This window comes from Alternaria metachromatica (genome assembly GCF_023757995.1).
Source record: "Alternaria metachromatica strain BMP 0045 chromosome Unknown scaffold_17, whole genome shotgun sequence".
Lineage (NCBI taxonomy): Eukaryota > Fungi > Ascomycota > Dothideomycetes > Pleosporales > Pleosporaceae > Alternaria > Alternaria metachromatica.
Window position 1 is genome coordinate 144,202 of NW_026055508.1, and position 18,016 is coordinate 162,217.

Below are 18,016 nucleotides of genomic sequence, written 5' to 3' on the forward strand. Positions count from 1 at the left end.
TTTCCCAGAGCTACGGTGCTTGAGATCTTGCTACACGGCTGTAACGGCATCGCATGCGAGAACTCATCTGTCACACCGAGCGAGTGTCTCTGCTAGCATACAGCACATCATAGAGTCTGTCCAACCCAACCTTCCGCTTCGAAATCAACATATGTTCCTTTCAGTCGCACAGGATCAACGTAGATCTTCAATCCTTTGTCGTCCGACAAAAGATAAGACACTCGCATAATGACATACATTCTGGTTGCCTCCTGGTCTCTTTGAACAGCCATCTCATGCATCTGCTTGTTGTGTCAGTCATGCGCCCACGAAACTCATCCCACATATTTGTTAAGGAAGTCTAGACAACTTACGAGTTTGTACTGTCCCGCACTCAGGAAGAATCTCGTCTCACAAGCACTTGTCGTGCTCTTAACTTCGAAGTAGTATTCGATCGGGTGCCTCGCGAAGTCGCGCTCAGCACTACTAGCAGGATAGCCACCTGTGCATCTCCCCTTCAACCATTGCGACAGCGTACCATCGCGATCTGTGTAGACGATATCCGCTGTTTCGCGACCTTGCCAGTTGGCAATGCCGGCGTATCTCGGATGGCGTGAGAGCTCTCCGCGAATCGTACTGCGCCAATTGTCAAGCGTGAAGTCGGTCAAATTGAGAGCGGCGAGCGTTTCAAAAACCTGCAACTGTCAGTAAGCGGATACGGAGTCACTCGAAGCGACGACTTACAAATGCTTCACCTAGAGCTCCATGAAGGCGGTTAATACGCTCCTGATCCAAGCTGCGACTTGCTTTAGGACTGTAGGCCGCATGTCTGGAGCTAGCTGTCACATCTTCGACGAAGGTTGACTCGGACGAGTTCACAGACCCAGTTGCTGAGACTAGAGAAGAACGTCTTCGCGTGCCTGTGCTCTCAGCATTCGGCACGTGTCGTGGCTCAAACGGCGACGATGAATCATCTTCATCTCCATCCTCATCTTCGTCATCCGGTAAATTTAAGACTGGCTTTGTGATCCACGACACGCACGATATATCGAGCTCGATCAGGATGTCGTCTAAGGCTCGGAGGTCGCTACCAATGATGACAGAGATGTCATGACGTGCGCTGTCGTCGACTTCCATGATGTCTGCAAGCAGTTTCGGAAGCTGTGATCGATAGGAAGATTGACGTTGCTTCGGGCCTTTGGGTACGTAGATTCTTAGACCGTCTGCCGTCCTCTCATGGTGTATGAATGATCGCTCGCTTCGAACAATAAGATGAAGGTCTGGGTCTTTGTTGTCGATGACCAGGTGGGTCGCGAGATCGCCTCTGGAGATCCGAACCGCTGACAAAGTGTCGAAAAGTGAGTGATCTCCATGGAGAGCTTTCACACTCTTGTACTTCGCAGCACAGCTGTGTAGAGTCAGCTTGACTGATCGCACAGAGTGGCTTTCATATGAGGAAAGACTCACCAATATAGAGCGTACGCTTTCACTTGCAGTTGTTGCGTAAGGGCATCGTCTTCCTCACTATCTTCCTCGACCGTGGACTTCTCGACCACCAAAGACGAGAGATAATACCTCTTGACACCGGTATGCGTGAACATGACGTTCATAATTTGAACCTCCTCAACGGAGAAGTCGAGTAAGATGTCATGCTCCTCAAAGGCGCTGCCATATCGAGTATGGTCCCGGATAGCGTAGGCATCGTGACGGCTAAGGAGGACTGCACCGCCATTGGCAAGTCTTTTGGGCAGGAACTTGCTTGCCGCAAGATCGGATAGCGCATCTTTAGTTGCCTTATCCAGCTTGGTAGTAGTCAGCATCCTGCTGACGTCGACGAGCCGCTTTCGGATATTATCGTAGTCGGGCGATTTGTTCCTGACCATTTTCGATATCTCCTTGATAACCATAGTCGGTGTGACTTTCTTGACTTTGAGATGCTTCACGAAGAAGGTTTCCAATTGTGGGTAGATGGAGCTAAGGTCTTCGTATCCAGAAAGCAAGAAACGGCTGTGCCACACACATGTCTCCAGGGTGTGCCAGGTGTTATTCGTGCCCAAGATCAAATCGTTTTGCTGGAACTGCGTCCTAAAGGTTGTTAGCACATACAAGGATGAACCAAATAACGCGGCTAAGAAGTGGTTTCGATGGTGCTGCTAACATGTATTGAAGCTTTCCAATACTGAGCTCAGTATCGGGTAACGATGTAGACATCGTATGTTCGATCCAAAGCTGCACAGAATTGAAAATCACGCGGGGGGATTAAACAAGAATAACTCACCTCAGTATCTGCCACTCCTCGTAACGGACTGTATTATCACGGATGTATGAATAGATGTCTCCTGCAACGGAAAGGGTGGTTGTGAGATCGGTAGCTTGCCGTCGTTTGATCAGCTCTTCCAAGACATCCTCGGGGACAGCATCTGGTACATCTAGAGTTCCTTGAAAGAATCTAGACAGTGCAGGAATATGCCCATAGTGCGATTGCAACACGCTCTTGTGTCGCAAAAAGGCTGGGCCCTGCCAGACGCATGAAGATTTGTCTACCCAGCTTCTACTGCTGGGTATCCAGAGCAGCTCCTGGGAGAAGAGTTCGCTATTTTGATTAGCCTTGTGACTGAGTTGAAGAGCGTGGGATGAATAGAACGTACCAAAGATCGTCGTGATCGTCTGCCTTAGCGAACTTCGCTAGGCCCGCATATATCTTCTCCAGAATTCCCAAATCAGGATCTTGAGCCACTGACCTGATACCCTGAAGAGCGCGCTCATAGAACTCGAGATCTACCTCGCTACGTACGCCAAATTCTTCCAAAAATCGCCACTTTACACGGCCGTCTTTGTCAAGATTGTCCGACAGTTGGCAAAAACCAGGTATATCGAGTATACGAAACTTGCCCAAGGTTAGACCAAGGTTCAGCATTTCATCAATGACGTCTACCGTAGGTAGGTATGTATCTTGAAGAGGTTCGAATTGGTCAGGCTCATCAACCTGGGCGGCGCATGGTACTTCCAGGTGCCTGAGCTGGTCTACGATGCGTGAAATGTCCTTTTGGTAATCGCGCCAATGCTCTCTGAGCATGTCGAAAAAGTCGTAAGTTGACCACAGGTAGACTAACCTTAAAGCTGGGGAAAGCTCTGGCAAAGACGTCTTTGCATTTTCGTATACGAGAGGCGGATAGTATCGGGCACCTGTCGCCTGCTCCAACCACTTTTCCCACGCATCACGCTGGTCCTTCGCAGAATTTTCTTCCCAGTCGACTAGAGACTTGTCAACAAATTCCAAGATTCCCTGATATTTCGAGGGATGAAGTTCAGCAAGAGCTTGATAGAGATGATGGGCTTCTTCTGACGGGAAGTATAACGTTGCAGAGTCTCTCACATGCCCGCTTGTTGTCGGCACCCAGATCCATTGTTTGAGCAGCGAAGCTTCCTCATTCGCGCGGAAAAGGTATCGAAGGTGCGACGGTATATCAGCAGGAGCTTTGTTGGCGCGGCCATGTACCTGCTTGATCCTGTCCACGACCAACTCATGCGAACACTCCTCGACACCGAGTGCTGTGTAAAAGGCTTTTCGCGTCGGATTCGAAGACGCGTGTGTATCGAGGAGATTCAATCCTATAGAGCTGGGAATATGAATGCCGTCGACATCAGAGAAGTAGATATGATCCAAACTCCCACCGCTGCTTTGCCCTGGTGCGCCTGTCCACTGACGACGATTCTGCAGAGGTATTATAGCCAGTTTCCTCAGTCTATTTTGGACACCAACGTCGGGGGCTTTGATCGACCATGCCTGTAGAAACAAGGATGCAAATGCAACGTGCCATGCATCGTGCGGTTCCGTGGCTTTCAATCTCGAAGTGACGGTCAGGACATCAGTCTCTAGCCGTTTCATCATGCGAGGTAGACCTGCCCAACGTACCCCAAGGGAAAAAACTTCAGAGACGTATTTAGGAATGTAATCAGGGGCAAGGTCGACATCACCCGATATGGCCTCCAAGATCGGTTTGCCGCCATGCAGCATGTTGTCCTGTAGTAAACGTAGTTCTCCTGGTCTTCTAAGACGTCGCTGTCGCCAAGTCTGCAGGATAGTTTTCTCTGCGAGCTCTTTTGTAATCAGTTGACGCATTAATTTCCATCGATCGTCGCTTAGTCCGGTAGGTAGGTAATCGAGCCAAGAATACCCCAGGGGATCACCGTCTTTCGTGAAATCTTCAACAGCCATCGCGAACGTCTTCGCCACACCATGGAATATGAACTCATTCCATGTACAGTCAACGACACTTTCTCGGCTTGCAGAGGTGACAAAGTCTGATTGGATGAGGAACTTACGGAATGAATCAGTATACTTCTTCTTCACATGAATTGATCTTACCTGAACTTGTTGCAAACGCTGCAATGGTAAATAAGCAAACACATGATGCCCAGATTCGCTAAGCTTTGGCTGCTGTGTTGTGGAGTCAACTGGAAAGGCCAACTCGACGCGCGCCGATCCGCGACCCTCCCGGTATTCGTGTGTTGGCATGTTCTCGACGACGTGAGTGAAACAACGATACAAGCTTTCGTCAACCGTGATTTCATCGTTGAACTCTTCGTGGCGCCTGATGAGAACGCGACTTGGGGGAGATTCAAGTGCGATTCTCTCGAAAGTGGTTGTTACTTCATTGTCGTCCAGGACTGGGTCTGTGACATGAATACGGAACCTGCGTAGTCTCTGCAAGAAGAAGAGTGTTGTATCAGGCATGCTTGCGACAGCCTTGAGTAGGCCCTGGTACTCTGCAGTTGCATCCCTCGCGAGGCGCAAAGTTATTCTTGTAGTCACATCCTCAGGGAGAGTGACTGGCTCGGCGTCCAGAGGCGTCACCATGCCAAGACCGTCGTCTCCGCGCCGATGTTGAAACCGAAATGACCAGAGTCCAGATTGAACGTGCACGTCCTCTGCAATGGAGAACACAGACTTGAATCCAAAGCCTTTCTCTCCGATGTGATCGTCTGTAGCTGACGATTTCTTCGAGCTTTCCCCAGTCGCACACACTGCCTCAACGTTGGCTAGTCTGAAGCCATCTTCATTTGTTTCCACAATGAAAGCATCTGGCGCGATATTGAATCGGAGAAAGGGTAGTACCGATGCGCTGTGCGCCTCGTTGTACAGCGAATCGTCAGCATTCTGAACAAGTTCGTACAAGAAACGATACTTGGACGAGTAAAGCTGCTGGGAGATGCTGCATCAGTTGTTAAAATCTGAGTATGGTTTGACCTGCAACACGAACCTTTTGGTGAAAGCTGCCTCAAGCTTGCGCTGTTTTGCAAAAACATACAATGTCCGGTCGCGATGTCCGTGGGAAAGCTTCTCCAAATCCAGTCGGTAATCCTCGTCGATGTGGCCTTTGTTGACACGAATGCGCTCCAACACAGCTTTGCACTCGTCCACTGTTGATGGTTCCGCCTTTCCGAGCCGTTCAAGCACTTCGTGGTACCTGCCACTGATCATGCTGAGAGGTCAAACAGGAATGGCGAATTTGGTGTCGTGTGAATATAGTTCAACGAGTCAAACATGGATGTTTACCTCCTGGGTCAAACAAGTGATATGTGCGATTATAGCGAAAGTGGAGAGAAGTCATGAGATTGCTCGCGTTGATGGTGGGGGTGAACCAGTACGGTATTGGCCGCTGCACGCGTGTGGCACAGTACCTTCTCGCGTCGCACGTACATGCAAACCCGAGACATTACGGGTAACGATATGCGCCGAGTATTTTGAATGGACCAAACGCGCTGAGAACAAGCTGCTGGAGGATGCGCTTCCAGACAAGCCTCGAGCCTTTCTTAGAAGCTAGTCCTGATAATCTCAAATCAGCTGGTTTCGGCCCTCACGAAACCACAGTCACTCACAGGCGTACTGTTAGGGTTAGACATTCGTTTGGAAGCGCCAGCTTGACTTGTTGGTTGATGCGAAGCAGCTCCGTTATCAGTGCTGCTAGAAACTATGGGGAGACGTTTACGTGTCGCTGAAGACCAGGTCTGGGGATCAAAAGATGGTACTGCTGTGATCTGGACGAAATTCGATCATGACATCTTAATTTGTGGATGCGTTGTAGGTAACTATTGCGCCAAAGCAGTTTTGGCGACGACTATGTGGCAAGGCGACCTTGGCGTGGCATCTCACAAGAAGATCTCCAGGTTAAACTCTAGCGTACTCACTGGGTATCTGTACGATAATTAGCATCTCAACTACATTGCGAGACAAGCTGAAAGCGACTTACGGCAACTCGAACTTTTGCAGCACACTCGGGTGCAGGATACCGAAGACACCGATGGTATGGTTCTTGCCGCCGAGGTTGAGCTTGATAGCCGCTGAGTGCCCGGGAAGGAAGGTCGGGTCTGTGACCAGTCAGTATATTTGCACCATTTCTGATGCGCAACTCATCCACTTACCATCAACCTCTTCTATCCAGTAGCCCTGCAATTGCTCGTTCTTTAGTCCGTCTTCGCGCGTAAGGAATGCCGACCGAAGCATGAGCATCAGCCTGTCCAGCAGACCGTGTACTTGCTCGAAGCCACTTGTCTTGCCCATGAATGCGGCTGCGAAGTGGCGCTCGTTCCTGCTCTTCCTCTCCTGCTCCAAATCGACGAGACCAATGTCGCTGACCTCGAAGATCTTCATTGGTACTGAATGGTGCTTGTTGGAGTTGATTGTCTTGAGCAGACCCGGTAGTAGCGATGTTCGGACGAGTTGGTATTCCGCTGTCTTGGGGTTCGCAAGCTTCACTGCTGTCTTTCCGTCGTCTTTCCGGTTCAGCCACTCGAAGTTCTCCTCATGCGAGCAGAGGATGAGAGGCATGACTTCGGTCCATCCCGATGACGCAGACTCGATCCGGACGATATCACCGAGCTTGTTGATGGGTAATGGCGCTGAGACAGCAGCAGTCTTGTTTGGGTACACTCGCGGCAGCTTGTTGAAGCCGTATGCGATGGCGTAATCTTCCATGATATCCGCTTGATGCAGTATGTCCGCTCTTGTAACAGGTACCGAAACGTCGAGGATGTTCTTGTCGGATTGAGACGGTGAGACGTCGTGGCCCATACGCGACAAGAGTTTCGAAATCTCCTCGGGTGACAAGGTGAGGCCAGTGACCTGGTTCAGGTAGTCCACCTCAACTTGCATTTGCCGCGGTGACAGATCTGGCGACTCTCTTGACTCTCCATTGTGGGGCGAGTTGATCTTGATAGGCTCGATCGACTCCGCGTATCCAGCGAACATGGTGACCATCATGTGGTTGACGATTTCAACCTTTGTCTTATCGGTCGCAGTGATCTCGATGAAGACGTTCTTTGTGTCCAGTGTGACCTTGCTGTGATTGCTGTTGATGATGGGCGGAAGGGAGAGAACGGTACGGTTCGCATCGTAGATTACGGGGTATACAGGCGAGTCGCGAATGATGTGCAGGAAGCGTCCCAGGTGCTTGTCTTTCTACTCAGGGTCAGAATGGTGCTACAAATGGGCATCTTATGTTTACTGACCTCGTAGAACTCCATGAGCTCCTTTGCGTTCATTTCCTTGTCCTGCTTCAGGGGCACGAACTTGATCTGCTCTGGCGGTAGTGCTTCGTATGAGAAGGGGCCCTGAATCGTATCCAAGTCGTGTGTTCCGATGGATACAAGTGTCCGTTGACGTGCCAGATTGGAGTGTAGTTTGTCTTGTAACGCGATGAAGGAGTCGTATCGTTCTTGTGTGAATTTGATACCTCGTAGTATGACACCTGAGCAGAGTTCTCGTATTTGCTTGGTCTATAGAGCGACTAGTCAGCACAACTTCGCTACCGCTTTCCAGACATTCGGCATACCTCAGGCTTGATGTCGAGCACCTGCAGCTCTCCTCCCTTGGGCGCAGTAACAGTCCACTTGGGCAGCTTCTGTTTCTCAAGGAAGACCTTGAGGTTCATGGCGATACCCTCGAAACATAGCATGTCATAGCGATTTGCGGGAATCTCAATCTTGAGTTGTGGTGGTTGCGCCTGGTCTTCTGGCTTGGTGCTCAGGCTTGTGTCCTCGTCCAACTCGATACCGAATTCGAAGCATAGGTCGTCGAACTCCTGGTAGGTATATTCCCGACCTAGCTCCTTGAAGAGGGCCGCCTTATCCACACCGATGGTAGGCATTTTGGCGGTTTGTCTGCTCTCTTGGGGGGTTTCGCGTGGTTCTCGTGTGCGATGGTGGGGTATTTGGAGGGGTAAGTTGGGAGGAAGGAGCGACTGGCGGGGTGTGGAGAATGTCGCAGTACTCGTATACGAAGGTAGCCGTAATACAGGAAGCTGCTGTCGTCTTTTAGTCGCTCAATGGACCGGCTGAGTGAGAGGTGCGGCTGCGTAAATAATTTGGTATGACTCCAAGCCTCGAGCGCAGCAATCGGCGCCGGGAGCTGCGTCGGACCGGACCTTGGCGCTAGGCCGTTTTGGATGCGCGTCGAAGTTCTGCAGATAGAACTTTATAAACAGCTCATGCAAGATGAAGCATCGCTCTTTTGAAACTGGATGAACGATTTGCTTTCCGGCCTAATAGTGGCTAACGAACTACCTAGTCCTCCATCCTATCTTCACGATCACAGAGTGCTTGATATCGTGCATAGAGTCTTCATATATGCAATCTTGACATTCAGTCGTACCTAAATCTTGTTTCTGCAAAGGCCGCTGTATACGACATGAGCCCTTCAAACGCCGTTAATGCCCCTGATGTCCACCAGGCACCTTTACCTAACTAGGCGTAATCCTCCTTCAATCAAGCAACTCTCAAGGCTATCGACAAAGTTGCAGTCCCTGCTCCAGATCCAAAGTTTTGTTTCCGCGTACAGCTGTTCTCGGGAAAGGTAATCTTGGTCCGATGGCCAGCATGTGACCAAGTGTATGAATAGAAGGTACAGTCTGAGCCGCTCGAGGCTAGTGAGAAAGTGTGGGTTCCACAACATCGTGCCTCGTCATGTTCGAAGGCAAGTTCGCAGCGAGTCGCGTCGAAGTTGGCAATCGGATCGTAGCGCGTTTAATCCTGCCAGTCCCACACTTTTTTGAGGAAGTGTGCCATGTTGACCTTTTTCGATTTCATTTCGACCATCCACGGGTGTTCAAGCATTCGCCAGGGGGTGGCTCTGCGAGGACAGTCCTTCTCAAGACTGTAAAGGTTAGCAGGGATTCACTTTTATGCAAGAGGGTTACATACCAGCACTCGATGAAGTACTTGAAGTTCTCTGACCACTTGATGCCACTTTCGGGCTCATCCTTGAGCTTGGGAATGGGTTGCCGAACGATGTAGGTGAGTAAATCAATAAGACCAGCGCGGGGGTTCATCTCGGTTCCATCGGCAGGGAACGGGAAGCGATGCTGCGCGACTTCGAGTAGAGTAACACCTAGACTCCATACATCACTGGTGATCGTATAGCTTTGGCCAGTGATGCGCTCGGGTGCCATGTAGTATGACGTTCCAATGAAAGTGTTGGCGTCTCCCTTGGTTCCGAACTCTCCGGATACACCAAAATCGCAGAGCTTGACCTGGCCATTTCGGCATAATAGGATGTTGCTCGGCTTGATGTCCCGGTGTATGATGCGATGAGAGTGGAGGTAGGTCAGTCCATTCAGCACACCCTCGGCCACCTTGCCAAGGACCTTTTCGCCTGTTCGGCCTCCAAGCTTCTTGACCTCGCGGTATACTGCATCGAGCGATCCGCCTTCGCAGAATTCCATAGCGATGCTGATGGTCCCTGTGCTGTCATCCATGAAGGCACCGTAGTAGCGGCAGATGTGGTCACTGGCGCAGTTCTTATTGAAAGACAATTCTCGTACGATTTGCTTCTTGACATCGGGATCGGGGTTCGTTGTGATGATCTGAAATACGGGTCAGTTGAGTCTCAGACGGCATTGGAGACCATGCATACCTTTAACGCAAATGTCGTCTTTCCGCCCTTTAGTATGCATTTTGTGACAGCGCCACCAGCGCCCTCTCCTAAACTGCCTTTCTCCTCAATCATGCCTCGTGCGCTCGCCGCTCTCCAGGCTGCGTCATCTAGGTCGTCCACTTCCAATGGCCGACCCTTCTCTATAGCCATGGCATCTAGATCTGGTAGAGGCTGACTGCTGTTTGCACGCTCCATGGAAGGCGCGCCCTCACTTCCTCCTTGTGATATTGCCGAAATGGGATCTGTGGCCTTTTGCACCCCCATAAAACCCAGTGCCGCATGGTATGATGAAGCAGAGCCATTTGCTTGCACCTCGCCAAAGCTACCCGATCTTGAGTGTGCACTCGCGTCGCTCGAGCCTGATGCTGACAGTCCTTGCCCTGGCGTTATAAGCGGCGGGAGAGCTCGTGCGTTTCGTCCTTCCTGTGGTGCATTGCTGGAACCCATGGGAGTAACGACGCTTAGCTTCGGCCCATGACGGGGCTGAGGCGCGTTCAGGGTCGGTATGCCGCCGCCTGCGCCGTTGGTGACAGGTCGTGCGTTCGGTGATGGTGGTATGGATAGACCAAGCTGTGGCGGTCCCCTCCTCCCCGGGCGCGCGCCGGGGATGGGTGGTCGCAGCAGAGGCGCGGGGGACGACATGTTTGGCTGTGGGTGAGGCGAAGGCCCGTTGTTGAACGACTGCATCTACGTTGGCTCCCGCAGAGTCTGAACCGATGCTGGCCCCGGAGATAACGAGGGAAGTGAGTGGTGTTGAGGTGGCACGTCAATCGTCTTGGGTCCCAACAGAGTGGGTCGCTGCCGTAAGCCGGATCAAAGAGGCGGTCTTTCGCGCGGTCGACGTCTCAGGGGGAGGAATACGAGGAGGTGAGGTGCGGTGGAGTGTGAGGCCGCTCGGGTTTAGGCACGAGTGACGTTGGGCCACGAGTCACAGGCAGGTGCGGCTTGACAGGCGGCAGGCGCGACTCGGTGGTGTGGGGAGGGCTCCGTTAGGGGGCGGGTTTCGGGGGGCTAAGAGATAGCTCTTCCAAGATCAGGCGGACGACGGGCGGCCAGAGTGACAAAGGCAGCGGGTCTTTAGGTTTCAAGACCTCAGCGTGCTGGAGGGGCTCAGGACGGTGGTGGAGAGCGGCTAGGCGCGTGCGCGCAAGGCTTGCCGACAAGGGGACTAGGCCGCTGTCCAGCGGTTCCAAACAGCCTCGACACCTCCAACCTTCATTTGACGCGTGGACTAATAATAAGGAATTACCGACGTGTAGCCAATGACGTGGAGCGAATTCGATCAAAGGTCGGCAACAGCGTGTGTGCAAGGAGTGCGGCCAGAGTGTTGCGGCGTGGACGATGATCCCATGCCCGTACCTTGAGGTTGGGAGGATGCCACGAGACAGGATGCGAGGCGGGTTGTTGAACGTTTCCGCAAGCGCTGAGGTTGCTCTTTTTATCACTGGCTCCAAGCAATGTTTCATCTCCTACTCCCGATGTGAAGGGTCCTTATTTGGGCGGCCTAGTCTATGCGCTGGTTGGTGTCTGCGTCTACATTGCCGCCGGTGACTGCTCGACTGACGTTGGCTCACATGCGAGTACAGCTCCAACCGCAGCGGGATCCCTTGGAATCGATAGTTTCACGAGGTAACAACAACTCTCCTAGGGCTTATTCTGACGACGGGGATAGTATGCAGGCTCGAATACATCCTTCGACTCGCCATCCTTGTGCGCACGCGAGAGAAAGCCCTAAGGGTCTACCCCTCCACCCAATTGAACATGTCAACGGCGTTTGGTGGTGCAGCTTGGCTGACGTTAGACTCTGCCACTGGCTCAAGAACTACAAGCAACTGGCAATCGGAGCTAGAAATTCATACAACCGCCACCAACTTCTTCGTGCCTGGTGCATCGTGGTCTGTACCGAAGATGCCATCCACGCAACCCAGCATCCATCCTGCGCATGCAGCAAACATGCCGCTGATACCTCAAATTCTGCTCATCTTAACACCATCACCATCATCTGTTTCAAGAACCGCCGCATCACCCCATCTTCGGAACAGTGCCATCTCAACACGGTGCCGGCGCTTGTGTTGGCTATCGACGCCAATGGAGCTATCCGCAACTGCATGAAGCTTCAGTGGGTCCCACAAGAGGAGCGACCAGCAGAGCCCCCCGGGGCCGCTGCATGGAGACCTATGTATAGCAACATCACCATTCCGACTAAACATAAGTTGTAAGTTCGTCAAAACTTCACCAAACTACTCGTCTTGAGTCAGTAGGCTGTGCAGAGGGTAAGAATAGGTTTTTCGATATAGCTATTGCATATCAGCTGCAGCTCGTCGAGTTCACGAGCTGTCGGCATACCTTCCGTTACGCAGTCTATCCTCAAGGTGGTAACACGCAAACTGTATTAGCACAGCAGCAAGAATATCCGGCGGTCCCTGTGTGGAGTACGTTCACGAAACACTTAGTGTCGTTGATTGTTAGAATAATGTTCGTTCATAGAGGTGCCTGGATGGATTGGCTGGGCCTCGGCAACGCGCCAGCTTTGGGCAGGTGCTGTCCACCCAAGCGCGACCTTGGAAACAAACGCATCATCATCTCCACCCACTGTCGACGGACACCGAACAGCGATGGTGTGACTGGGTGGTACCCTACAGAGAGCCCGACAATTTCGTGAGCGTTGTCGACGCAGGAAAAGTACATTCTCCGGCGAGCCCAGTTCGTGGCGCGTCCTGGCGCCCGCGGCGGCAATGCTTCTATACCGAAACTGCCTATACAGTAGGCTTTGTACATCGATACCGAGCATGCGCAAACTCTCGTAGCAATGACAACATCACCAGCTGCTGGTCTAACAGCGGACCAAATACGATACAGAACAGTGACCAGCTTAGCCTTCCATTCACTCTGGGGCTTATAGCCGTACGCCTCCTCGGTACACAATACTTGCGATGTCTCTCATCAGTGAGTGTCTCATCGTCGGTGAGGTTGCGGAAGTTCTGGGTAGCTCCTCCACTCTGCGTCATCGTAGTACCCTTGGGCGTATACCTCCTTACTTCCAGCCTCAGTCTCGTCCTGGAAGCTCAGACTCGAAAGCATCATGTACGCATCATCGACCTGGAAAAAGAACTTGTCCAGTTTGTAATCGTTCTCGTCATCTGCGAACACGAACAGCAACCCTCCAGGTTCTTTCCAGTCCTTTCGAACCACGACGATGAACGCAGTCGGCCACCACTCTAATTCATCCGTTTCGCTGTCTGCCCCTTTTTCCAAGGCTATGTGAGCCTGTAAGACTTCAAGGAGTGTCTTAAGCTCTGATGTGGAAGGGGCAGGTCGAACGAGATGATCCTCGTTGCCCTGCTCTAACCACTGCTTCTCAAGAGTCGAGGCGACATCTTGAAGTGATACCCCGTCGACAAGGGTGTAGACAGCAAACGCGGCGCGATTCCAGTCGAATTCGTCGCCGCATCGACCGAGCTCCGGGGCCTGAGGTGGTAGGGATAGGTCGGGTGCCATCAATGCAATTGAACGATATTGATGGGAAGATGCCTAGTAACCTTATCAACGCCGAGCCGCTCCTAGTGTTACGTCAAACTGACCGAATAGATCCGACGGGTAGTCCCTGCGATAGGTATGCACGTTCGGAAGGTCGCTGCCCGCAGTACCCGCAGCGAGCTGGGCCCCAGATAGCAGGGTGGGGCATTAGCCGATGCCGGTGCTCATACTCCAACGGCTATCTATTGACATCGGCATTTGAGTACCACGTCAGCTTTAGACTAACATATCCAAACAGTTCAGAGCACTGGTATCACTTGACATACTGAGCATACGATTTACAGTTCACAGGTATGTCGAATGACTTGGCTTGGCCTCGTTGCATACTGATAACTCACTAGCAATTGACACAGCATCTATCGCAATGACGAGACCGGAAGTAAAAATTACACAGGGTACACTCTTAGGTACGACCTTGCAGGGCGACTATCCACGGGCCGTTGAAGCCTTCAGAGGAGTCCCCTATGCGTTACCACCAACAGGTGAACGCCGATTCCGACCACCACAAAAGGTAGCACCTAGTCAAGACACTATAGATGCTTCAAGTTTCGGCCCAAGAGCTCCAGCACAGCAGCTCATGATAGTTGGACCGAAATTAGAGGAGAGTGAAGACTGCCTCACAGTGAACGTCTTCCGGCAAGCTCAACCCGACAAAGCGACTGCGCTACCAGTTGCAGTCTACCTTCATGGGGGAGCCTTCAATCGAGGAAATGCTGCGATGCACGATACGGCGTCTATGGTTGGATGGTCTGAGTCGCCCTTCATCGCAGTATCGTTCGGTTATCGCATAGGAGCGTTGGGATTCCTGCCATCAAAGCTGAGCGCTGCAGAAGGCGCACTCAACCTGGGCTTGAAGGATCAGATCTGCTTACTTGACTGGGTGGAAGAGAACATCGAGCACTTCGGTGGCGACAAGAACAATGTAACGCTCATAGGGCTCTCGGCCGGCGCGCATTCGGTACGTTTGAGCCGCTGGATGCCCTGATCAAACTTACTGACGTTCGTCTAGATAGGGCATCATCTTCTAAACTATGAGGAGGGTGTAAAGCCCAAGTTTCATCGTGTCATCATTGAGTCAGGCGCTCCGACATCCCGCGCTGTCCGCAACCCCGACGCAGAGATCCACGAGATGCAGTTCAAAGACTTTCTGGAAGAAGTTGAATGTCCTTCAACTCTACCAGAGTCGGAAGTCTTCAGCTTCCTACGCAAACTTCCCATTTCCACCATCGCCAAGGCTCAGACCAAGGTATTCCAGAAGTACAACCCCAGTCTACGCTGGGCGTTCCAACCGGTAATCGACAACGAGATCATCCGACGCCGTCCAATCGATGCATGGCGGACGGGCAAATGGTACAAGATTCCCATCATGACTGGCTTCCAAGGCAACGAAGGCTCGCTATACGTCAATAAGAAGACGTCGACGTCCTCAGAATTTCTGGATTTCTGGAGAACCTTGCTGCCGCAGATGAGCGACGAAGACATCCAAACGATACACAAGTTGTACCCTGACCCGACTGAAGTACCGGACTCTACATACAAAGAAACGCGACTTGAGCACAGTGTTGGTCCCATGTACAAGCGTATCGAAGCGGCTTACGCGCACTACGCATACGTCGCTCCAGTCCGTCAAACTGCATTCTTCGCCAGCCAGGATGTGCCAGTATATCTCTATCACTGGGCAATGAGACGCGACATCGTCGATGGAGCTCGTCACGCAGACAACATGTTCTATGAAATGAGAGACCCGAAGTTCATTTCCAAGTCCAAGAGTCAAGATGAGTTGTCGGGGGTTCTGCACGCGTATATCACGAGTTTCATTTGTACTGGCAGTCCGAATGGACTCGAGGGCACGTATGCGAACAGAACGGAATGGAAGAGCTATAATAGAGCTGATCCAAAGGTGATGATCTTTGGGAGGGATAACGAGGAGTTGATCGGTGGGCAGACCATCGGTGAGCCGGCTATTATGGTTGACGACACGTATGCGAAGGAGGAGAGCGACTTTTGGTGGTCCAAGGTTGAACTGTCTCAGCAGTAGTTTTGATCTTTCCGCTACTAGCTCAATATTACAGTTTAGCCTGCAGCCCAATCTCACCAACAAGACTCACAACCTCCTCCGCACATCCAAACGAACCCTGGTATCCCCATCCCGCATGCCCATAGTTATGCACAACCCAAACCCCATCAATCCTCTCCTTCTCAAGCCTGACACCAGCCTCCCTTCCCGGTCTCAACCCAACACCATACCGGATAACATCAAGGTGCTCTGGCCCTTTCCCATCCGTCAGATCAGGCGATAGACTAACAGCCCTCTTCATGATGCGACTAGTGATATTAGGATCTGGTTGACTCTCCCAGTTTCCGCTTTGCATGGTGCCTCCCAGGACTGTTCCACCGCCAACTGCTCGCGTCATCATGTAGCAAGCCTCGTCTTCGCTGTCGTCCGTGCCGGATACGAACACCATAGCTGGTGCTACGTTTCTTACTACGACGACCTGGCCGCGGATCGGGTAGCAAGTCTTGTCCTCTACACCTCCTAATTTCCCGGCTGATAGCCCAGTCGCGTTGACGATGATGTCTGGCTTGAAGTTTCCTATTCCCGAAGACCGCAGTGCAGATATGTGAGATACAGTTTTCCGATGGAATTCCACTCCGTTTGCGCGGCATTGTCCTACGAGCCATGGGAGGTAGAGGGCTGGGTTGATGCACACAGAGCCGAATTCGCTGCCTGATGCCATTCCTGATGGCAACTCGGAGGGGGAGAGATTGCGATAGTCGTCGACTAGTTCGCGCCACCAGGGGTTTTCGGTAAAGACGTTGTTGAAGGATGTGGCGCCGCCGCTTTGCAGTTTCTTCATGTCTTGCTTTCGGCGGTAGATGCGGCATTCTGTTATTGTTTGAGTATGCTACTGTGGTCTGGCCGTGAGAGAGTTTGCTTACTCTGCAGGTGGATACCAGCTTCTGGCACTTCTGTTGCTAGTCTTTCCAGTTGCGGCCATGTTCTACGTTCATAAAGACTTTGTGGTTCTGAAGACATTCTGGACAGCATATATCAGCTGATTGTGTACCCAGTTGTTCGCGTCTACTTACGGCATAAAGTTTGCGCCGGCCCATGGTGATGCATACTCGATGTCGGAGTCGCCGGGCATATGCTTGGCTACGACCGCAATTCTGTTGCTTGGGTCTTTAGAGAGAAAATACGCTGAGGTCAGTCCGGAGACGCCTGCTCTTTACACCAAGAAACGTTAGTATGACCGAGCTGATAGCTGTCGGGAAATGGAACGAAGCGTACCCGATTACGATGATGTTAGGCATCTTCTAGTTGCAATGTTTCCAGCTTTCCGTGAATGTTCCAAAGGCGAAGATCTTCTTCTCAGGTTTCAAGAGGAGTGGGACGCTTCCTTGAGGCGCACAAGCATTCACTAGGCCCGTCTGGCTTAAGTAGTCGGGTCGGATATGCAGCATCGATGCCAAGCCCGAGCCGCGAGTTCTCCGCCGGGGAACTCAACGCTACTGACAGTTGTTGCCTGGAAGGCTTGAGCGTGCCCGCCATTCTGTTGATTCCATTGTATGGAGCAAAAAGTGTGATTTCTTTGGGGTTCTCGTTGTCCACGCATATCGATAAGACGGTGCCGCTCGATTGGGCGAAGACCTCGGCTGCAGCTGCACCGTCCACCGAATCCTCCTGTCCTCACTGCTATCGCGCCATCTTCACAAACCTCACGGACATCCAACAGCGAAAATTGGGGGAAGCGTATCTGTATCCGAAATACATGTATGTTCTAGGAGAGCTTAGTTTCCAGGCTGCGATGAATAACTAGACGCGGCTTTCGTGCAGTCTGCAGAAACAGTCGGCATCCCCCTCTCAGGCTCGAAACCGGAAGTCGAAGTTTCATCACTCAGTCTTAACGAAGTCTTCCCATAACCTGTGCCAATTACATCCAAATGACTCAAGCATGTAGCTACCTAGTGGCAGCCACATATCGCTCAACGTTGTGCTCGGTATCAGCATTGTCGATGCCGTCTTCGGAGCTCTCGCACAATCGATGCAGGTATGGCGGAGCCGCTAACGGGTACTGGTGGTCACTAGGATGCGACCCCAGCTTGCGACCACCACTTTACGAATGCCGCGGGGCGCTACCGGTATCTGACATCTACCATGCGACTCCCTTATCACTGCCGAAGTATTGCCGCCGGGCGATGGCATGTTCACAAATCTGCTGCATCCTTTCAAGGTCACTTACCAGGGCGATGATCCACTTCTTCGATCCTTATCCAGGTTTGATACCAGCTTGCAGGCGAATACTGGCCCACCCTGATAACAAGGTAGCAACGAGTCCCGGATATGTCCTCTGGGCAATGCGATCGGCCGCCTGTCTTCCGCTATCACGCGTTCTTATCGAATCCTGCATGGGTTCCGTTCATTTGCATTGAATGATTGATGTCGCGGGGTAGTTCGACGCGGGTATCTCATCCGAAGTTATGTTAAAGCTCTACTGCAAGCATCCTCGTATGGCTGTCCCCGACGCATAGATCACTCACTCTGTTGATTGTCGACCCTCGTTT

General features: G+C 51.9%; 6 protein-coding genes across 6 annotated transcripts; 1 reads left to right on the plus strand and 5 right to left on the minus strand.

Annotated features, from left to right (window-relative positions):
- Nucleotides 1–314: 314 nt before the first annotated feature.
- Nucleotides 315–5,464, minus strand: J4E83_007060 (uncharacterized protein; the record flags this gene model as incomplete). The annotated part of the gene is made up of 7 exons (XM_049333966.1): nucleotides 315–674; nucleotides 724–1,387; nucleotides 1,447–2,064; nucleotides 2,258–2,428; nucleotides 2,661–4,121; nucleotides 4,530–5,140; nucleotides 5,231–5,464. The coding sequence occupies 7 exons, from the start codon at nucleotides 5,462–5,464 to the stop codon at nucleotides 315–317; spliced, it is 4,119 nt and encodes a 1,372-aa protein (XP_049186777.1).
- A 765-nt stretch (nucleotides 5,465–6,229) lies between these two features.
- Nucleotides 6,230–8,129, minus strand: J4E83_007061 (uncharacterized protein; the record flags this gene model as incomplete). The annotated part of the gene is made up of 4 exons (XM_049333967.1): nucleotides 6,230–6,351; nucleotides 6,406–7,441; nucleotides 7,492–7,758; nucleotides 7,815–8,129. 4 exons carry the CDS (start codon nucleotides 8,127–8,129, stop codon nucleotides 6,230–6,232), a joined length of 1,740 nt encoding a protein of 579 aa, XP_049186778.1.
- An 874-nt stretch (nucleotides 8,130–9,003) lies between these two features.
- J4E83_007062 (uncharacterized protein) lies at nucleotides 9,004–10,555 on the minus strand (the record flags this gene model as incomplete). Its single annotated transcript, XM_049333968.1, has 3 exons — nucleotides 9,004–9,133; nucleotides 9,181–9,842; nucleotides 9,893–10,555. The coding sequence occupies 3 exons, from the start codon at nucleotides 10,553–10,555 to the stop codon at nucleotides 9,004–9,006; spliced, it is 1,455 nt and encodes a 484-aa protein (XP_049186779.1).
- Nucleotides 10,556–12,868: 2,313 nt separating this feature from the next.
- J4E83_007063 (uncharacterized protein) lies at nucleotides 12,869–13,411 on the minus strand (the record flags this gene model as incomplete). The annotated part of the gene is made up of 1 exon (XM_049333969.1): nucleotides 12,869–13,411. One exon carries the CDS (start codon nucleotides 13,409–13,411, stop codon nucleotides 12,869–12,871), a length of 543 nt encoding a protein of 180 aa, XP_049186780.1.
- Nucleotides 13,412–13,814: 403 nt separating this feature from the next.
- J4E83_007064 (uncharacterized protein) lies at nucleotides 13,815–15,488 on the plus strand (the record flags this gene model as incomplete). The annotated part of the gene is made up of 2 exons (XM_049333970.1): nucleotides 13,815–14,408; nucleotides 14,460–15,488. The coding sequence occupies 2 exons, from the start codon at nucleotides 13,815–13,817 to the stop codon at nucleotides 15,486–15,488; spliced, it is 1,623 nt and encodes a 540-aa protein (XP_049186781.1).
- Nucleotides 15,489–15,516: 28 nt separating this feature from the next.
- On the minus strand, nucleotides 15,517–16,765 carry J4E83_007065 (uncharacterized protein; the record flags this gene model as incomplete). Its single annotated transcript, XM_049333971.1, has 4 exons — nucleotides 15,517–16,337; nucleotides 16,391–16,488; nucleotides 16,541–16,678; nucleotides 16,743–16,765. 4 exons carry the CDS (start codon nucleotides 16,763–16,765, stop codon nucleotides 15,517–15,519), a joined length of 1,080 nt encoding a protein of 359 aa, XP_049186782.1.
- Between the last annotated feature and the right edge of the window lie 1,251 nt (nucleotides 16,766–18,016).